Source organism: Phaethon lepturus, unplaced genomic scaffold, assembly GCF_000687285.1.
Source record: "Phaethon lepturus isolate BGI_N335 unplaced genomic scaffold, ASM68728v1 scaffold4787, whole genome shotgun sequence".
NCBI lineage: Eukaryota > Metazoa > Chordata > Aves > Phaethontiformes > Phaethontidae > Phaethon > Phaethon lepturus.
Window position 1 is genome coordinate 10,171 of NW_010552369.1, and position 7,194 is coordinate 17,364.

The 7,194-nt window shown below is 36.5% G+C and overlaps 1 protein-coding gene across 1 annotated transcript in view; it reads right to left on the reverse strand.

The window, feature by feature from the left end:
- Positions 1 to 695: 695 nt before the first annotated feature.
- SEL1L (sel-1 suppressor of lin-12-like (C. elegans)) overlaps positions 696 to 7,194 on the reverse strand; it is a gene marked incomplete at its 5' end in the record, with an annotated part of 23,479 nt that continues 16,980 nt past the window's right edge. The window contains 4 exons of the mRNA XM_010291180.1: positions 696 to 1,039; positions 2,455 to 2,583; positions 5,558 to 5,730; positions 6,856 to 6,930. Of these exons, the coding sequence (XP_010289482.1) occupies positions 836 to 1,039; positions 2,455 to 2,583; positions 5,558 to 5,730; positions 6,856 to 6,930 (581 nt within the window). The remainder of the gene's footprint in view (positions 1,040 to 2,454; positions 2,584 to 5,557; positions 5,731 to 6,855; positions 6,931 to 7,194) is intronic.

Genomic DNA, 7,194 nt, shown 5'->3' on the forward strand with positions numbered 1-7,194 from the left:
TAAATAATTTAGGAACACTATCAATTTGATTTTATGTCATGATGTATTGCAAAGTACACAGGCTCCAAAAAGGTTTTAGAAGGATGTGAGATCCGGGCACTGTGTGGGTATTTTCAAACGAGCTTTACAGACCCAATCTGTCCCGATCTGCCTCCTGGGCTACATACTGTCTGCTGAAAACTGCCTAGTCTATTGGGAATGGAGGAAAATACTCAAAAAAGCACAAATGGAGAGTGGCATGTTTGCTGGCTTAGTTTTACAGAGTTTATAAATAATCCATGTTAAACCATCCAAGACAGCACAAAAGACCAAAGTGTAAGAAATACTAAGAAATAACAAAATAAGGATTGTAGAAATACTTGGGATGCAGATCATAATGTAAGTTCATACAGCTTTTAGACTTTAAATATAGTTCAGGTTCTTGGACTTAAATTGGCTGTAAAATTACTGTTATTACTTTTCTATAGGGCAGCTGCTATCAGGCAGGCAAAAACCTTCCAATGCTAGCCTTCTGCTCTCTTCAGGAGATGAAAAGGACTCTGAATAAAGAGGAACTAGATACAGCAGGCAACATTTTTGTAGTAGCACACTTGTGTTTCCATGAAAAAAGCCATAGTGTTATTCCATTGGCACTGAAATAACATTCAAATCAGTTTCAAAAGAATTTTTTTATCCCTGAAAAAAGGCATCATTCTAAGCAGCTTTCAGACTTTTTTTTTTTCCCTAAACTTCTTTGCGCCTCTTTTGGGGGAGGGACCGTTGATCCAAAGTCCTAACTCACAATGAAAATTGTTCCTTTTGGAAAAATCCAGTTCTTTCACTGAGGCTTTTGTTGCTATTGTGGTGGTTGATGCTCTGGTGGTGGTTCTTGTTGAGGCACAGCTGGCCGCAGTCCTGCTGGTCTGGGAATTGCCTGATGTTGCCTTTGTCTGTAAGCTATAATTGTTCCCAGAAGCAAGGCGATGATGGTCATAAGGTAAAGGTCCCACTCAGGCCCCAGCAGCTGGTCCATATCAATATGTGAGAATACCTCCCTTATCTAAGAAACAAGAAGTCCACATCATCATGTCAAAGAGCAAGAATGGGAAGTTACTTTGATTTTAAATTTTACTTGTAACATTTGTCATGTACCAGTTTTAAAACTTCAGTAGCTTTTTTTCCCCTTCTGAAAAAATAATATCGCATCAGTAACATTCTTAATTTCCAGGAGCTGAATGCCAGTAAGACTAAGAGCCATGCTATATAGGATGAGCTATTCTATTTTCTGTTCTAGAGATGAAAGTTCTTGATATGTAGCTCTGTGGCTTTCACATACAGAGCATTAAAGTACATAAATCAGAACGAGGTATGTAGCCATACTAGTTGTCTTAAAAGAGGAGCAAGTACCACACACACAAAGGCAGTGAACTGATCAGTCCACCCAAATTGGAAGCCCTCAGCAGATGATCATCAGTGACAGCATTAAGCCCCAGGGTACTTACATGGTACAATGCTGAGATTCATGCAGATAAGGTACAGGGAAGTTAAAATGACTTACTGTTAGTTTTGATTGAACTGCCTTTTCATCAGACTTCTATTTGCATAGGATTCCATAAGCATTTAGCCACCACACACTTCATGCTTCACTACTGTATCTGACGGTACTACAGTCATTGCCAACTTGGAATATCAGTGTTCTGCATACTAGCTTATGCGAGCGCTACATGGGTATTGCTCACGTGATTTAGAGTAGTTTGACTGTCCACTCCTGAAAGTCCCCAGTCTCAAGACTATTAAATTTTGTCAAACTTAGCTGGATTACCTGAACTTGTGTTTGCTCTAAGTGGTAATAACCTCTGTAACATTTGAATTTATTAAGTAATCCTAGAGGCAGTAAGAAGTCAGAATACTGAGAAATATTTCAGACAATATATGGAAAGAAGTCACCTAAGTTCCAGGGAAATAATTTTTTTTCAGTGCCACTCAGCAAAAACTCTGCACAACAGCTAAACTATCTAATACAAATAATATTTTTTCCCCCATAGAAATCAAACACAACTGAAGTGGGATTGTTACAGCTGAATATAAAATAGCATGAGAATTAGGGCTACAAAAAAGTATTTTTTTCCCCAAGCAGTGATTATGGCATTGTAATCATCTGCTTAACTTTGATAGCAGATGGTTATGGATAAGAACAGTCAAACAGGTTAGGGAAATTCTCTTTAAGGGAAGAACAGCACAGAAGAACACTGGCTGTGCACACTCCAGTTTCACACAATTGCAGAAATAAGAATTAGGAATCACAGCTTCAGTAACTTTCTTAATACGCAACAACACAAAACATGTCTGTCCTAAGTTTTCAGAAGGCTCAAATAAGATTTCTACTTAAGATTACAACTCAAGCTTCTTTAAAAAAAGAAAAAAAAAAAAGGGAAATACATTTGTTGGTTTTCCTTTTAATTCTGCTTTACTTACATTGATTTCTCGTACATACTGCAAGGAATAAATCACTCCAAGCTTGCAAAGTGCTAGGAAGACTGGAACCTGAGCATCTGGGCTTGCTTCAGCTGCCATGTCGTAGAATCGTTTTGCAAGATGAATATCCTAAAGTTAAGAAAATACAAAGCTCAACTTTGAAGAACTTGAAAAATTAACCACAAGATGTAGAGCTTTTTCTATAAGCATTGTATACTGTCATTTAAATACAAGGGTTTTGGTCAAGTTAAATGAAAACATTCAGTAAAACTTCCCCTTTTTTTCTGAGGGATCTTCATCTTTGAATAGACAAGGGAAGCTTCAATCTGAGGATGAAGCTATCATAACTGATGCAAGAATTGAAGCTCACAGAGAGATTAACATATTCAACTCTTGCACTGTAAACTAAGGCACAGAGCATATAAGAGTTATCTAAATAACATCTCCAACACCACACCAATCATGAAAGACTGAAAAAAAAACCACCACAAGAAGCAAGAAGAACAGAGGACATGTGTAGTTAAATAGTTTAACTTTCCTTGTTTGGTTTGGTTTTTATCTGGCTCTGCTTCAAATACATACTGTGCAATGTTAGGATACTTAGATACAAACTGCCTGCATTCACTCAGTCACTGGAAGGACAGGCCTGTGTACAACTTACCTCTGGAAGTGTTCAAAGTTGGACACTTAAAATAAGAGAAATCTCCAGGACTTCATGCCACATATGTTTATTTTAAAATTTTATCCTGATTGTGAAATACTGTAAAGATTTTCTGCTCACTGATACAGCAAAGCTTAGTTTCATAACACATGTGGAAATAACAGTATGAAAATCAACACATTATGTGAATGAGATGTACTAGCTCATATTTTAATATTTTAATTCAATAGAACAACTCTGAATAACCCTGGAGCCTGAAAAGTCTGCTTTTTGTGTAGCTATTTAGAAGAGCTTCCTTACCTCCCTTGTACCATGCTAGTATCAGTGTAGAAACAGATCCCACATCATGGCTTATTTTCATTTCTAATTAGCAAGCACTTCATGCTGCTTACATATTCTTCACTCTCACTTGACAGACAAGTGAGAACTGTAGGAGTCTGAGCTTTAACACACAAATAGCACTGAAATACCATGCCAAATCTTGAGAAGACCATGAGAAAATAATTAATTCATTCTTATTTTGAGCAGTATATGGAAACAGTCTTCATTCTGATATGTGGGCTCAGGAATTAGACAACATTAAATCTATGAAAAGTGTATAACAGTGTACACGTGTGAGATTTCTGAAGGGGCTTAGTATTTGGCATTGACTTGGTGCGAGTCTGAAAACCACCTATGTACACAAAGCATAGCATAGAATCCTATGTGTAAGAAAGGACTATTTATTCAGTAACTAAAGGGAAAATAAGGCAAAAGCTGTTTGTGGGGAAAAAACCCAAACCCAAAAAGTAACAAATACTATATTTATTCGGGATTATCCAGAATGAACAATGACCTGAACTGAAGTTTTTCAGGCCACCTTACTGGATCATTTTCCATAACTTTCAAGTGCTTGCAATCTTAATGGTGTGGACACAGGTTGGGAGACAGTAAAAGTACATATCCCTTTTTTCAACAAGCATCATTAGATACTATAGTGCTAAAATCTTTATACGACCCTTCCACAGGCCTCTAGTGGAAGAACAGACTTCAGTGGTAGACATGACCTGCTCCATCAGGAAGCATGACTATCATCTGGATAAAGCAAGGCTGCATACGTTCATCGTGAGCCCCTGTGTACTCATTTCAACTATCTATGTGTAGCTATCTCTCCTTCAGGTTGGATAATATTCTGTGCAAATGACAGAATTAGGACTAATTTTTCTCAAATTCTTAGCAGTTATGCTGAACATGATGTAATAACATTTTCAAAGTTTTTATTAGTTGCTCTAATTGGATTGTTTTCAAGGCAGAAACAAAAGAAACAAAAAAGTCCATGCCTGATAGGACTTTTTTGGTTTGTGGTGGGTTTTTTTGTTTGTTTGTTTGTTTTTAAAAGAAAACCTCCCAACTTTAGTGCTGTTGCTTTTAGCTGCAGGGTCATTTTCAGAAGTTAACTAGTTTTGAGGGCTCTGTTAAAAAGAGAGGACAGTCCTAAAACAAAATTTGAAGATAATGTTTCAAAATAATGCTGTTTGTGTACTGTATTGTCACTTCTACAGCTAGATCAGTAAGGAGTTTTCAAATGTTGATTGCTTTCTGCAGCCAAAGTAACAATATTAACCTAAGACTTGCCTTTCACTGTTCTGACCTTTTGCCAATTTAGGGGAAAAGCAGCAAAAATTGGTCTTTTAATAGACCAACGGAATAATTAAAAGGTGCATACCTAGACAAAAACCAAATGTCTGAAAGAGCACTGAAAATAAGGAAAATGAAACCATTTCTTACAGTTTCAGGTAACCCAGAAGATATTACTAAATTCATACATCAATTGCATGAATTAATCATACATTAAGGTAAGGTAGGCTGCTCAACATTAGTAAAATTTTAGTTAACTCATGGACAACAGTACACCATAGGCTGCCCAAGAGAACCAGATATACTGCCTTCTTTCAGGCAATGTAGTTTGTAAAGCAAATTGTGGCCTAGCCAAATTTGAAAAAAACATAGCTAATAATCACATTGCTGTTGGTGCTTATGGTTTGTTACTTTAAAGATGCACAGAACTTGTTTTCAAAATGTCATGATATAGAGAACTTTTAACCAGTGCTTCGGAGGATGAGAACAATCTTGTGCTAAAACACTTTGACCCTGGAATTGATATGCATTCATTTCATTAGCCTTCAAAGTCTGGAAAGTATTACTCAAGCATATGCAACTCTCTTTGCCAATCTTCAGAGTTTTTGGCAAATAGTTTTTTCCCTGTCTATGCCTTATTTCTTCTCATAGCTAAGTGTGAAGTGGATATATTTATCCATTTGCTATTGGAGAAGGTATTGGGAGACATGCTAACTCCTGCTAAGTGGTTATATAGTGCCCAAAGCCCAGTAGTGGTTATGGACTTAATCTAACATTAGTAAACATGCTGTAACAAAGCAGACTATCAGCCTACAGCTTACTCACCTGCTTGATGCCCAATCCCTTCTCATGCATGTATCCCAGATTAAACATTGCTTGGGCACTGTGCTGTTGCTCTGATGCCAGTCGATAGTGAATAAATGCAGTTTCATAATCAACATCAGTACCAAAACCATAAAAATGGTAATCTCCAAGTTTAATTCTTGCAACAGTATATCCTATAAATCAAGAAACAACAAAAAAGATAAAATAGCTAGGCAAAGAAAACCTTTTAGTTTCATATGAAGATGCACTTAAGGGCTTTAGTATTACTTTCCACAGTTCACACAAACTGTTGCCCTTTTCCCCTCTCTCACATAACAAATAAAAAAAGCTGTTTAAGACTTGGTTTAGCTAACCGATTTCTATTTTTGGGCAAGTCCTTTTCCCAGTAAAGTCCCTTTCCTAGTAATCCTACCACCATTTTTATTCCTATTAGTGGCATCAGTTGAAAAGCTGTATCATGTTGTTCATAGCCACTTACTACAGAAAAAGCTTTTCATTTGTTATACGGTCATCAAGGGCTTCAGCTTTGTTTTTAAAACAAAGACAGTGAAAACTTGCAAAGTAAAGTCTCTCATCATCATTTGGTAATTGAATACTTAGCTGTTCCATCCTCTCAATTTCTAACTTTCTAGTAAAAGCCAAGTAGGTCTGAAGATTTTCAGACAAAACTCTTGGGCTCCATTTGCATGATACAGTTGCTCTTAAGTAAAAAGCTAGTAGACAGAAATTAATGTAGATGCACCCATATGAAAGTTAGAGACCTCACACTGAAATATTTAATGATTAAGTTTAGTTTTGCTTATTTTAGGATAGGATCACAAGTACTAGAGTCTAAACTTGGGTTTGTTGGACATCAAGACTGTGTTCTTCACCACTAAGCTTTGCTTGCTTTGAAGAGGAAACTGCATTTCTTATAAATTATGACAAATACCAAAATCCTAGAGTACTTTGTATCTATTTTTTCCAAGTGGATTTATTTTTAGAAAAGTCAGTGTAAACATTCCTAATGCTGTTTAACACTGCACTATAATTCTACAGGGAATAGCAAAAAAACCCACATTTGTGTTTTAGTCCCTTTAATCTTCAGGATCTCAGAACGGCTCAGAACTGCAAGCATATTGCAATGACATTATAGCTAACAGTGGAACAAAGAAGAAAAACCACTCAGTGTGGAATATAACTAATGTTGAACAGGAGATAAGCTTTCCCTCCTTCCCTCTTTCATAAAAAAAGATTAAATCAATCATTAATGGCTCTACTAAAAATAAACTAATTGGAATTGTGAGGTACAGACATACCTTGAGAAGCTGCTCTATTCCAATGAAGCAAAGCTCGAGGATAGGTTTCATTTTCTCCTACTATGCTAGCTTCTTCTAGAGAAGAAAGTAATTCAGTTAAATAGCAGCATGGTATATGCACACGAAACCACAAAAAAAATCCCATGCTATTTAGAGTCAGTCTGCTGATAGGAATTAAAAACTTGAAGTAATCTGTGCTATATCACAAACAAGATTCAACCTGTCTGAAACTTAAAAAAAACCCCTTTCATTTATATGGTATTTCCATATATCTGCCCACATAAGAGCTTATCATTTCACCCTGAAATATTGCTTACCAAGTGTCTCTCCCATTCCTGC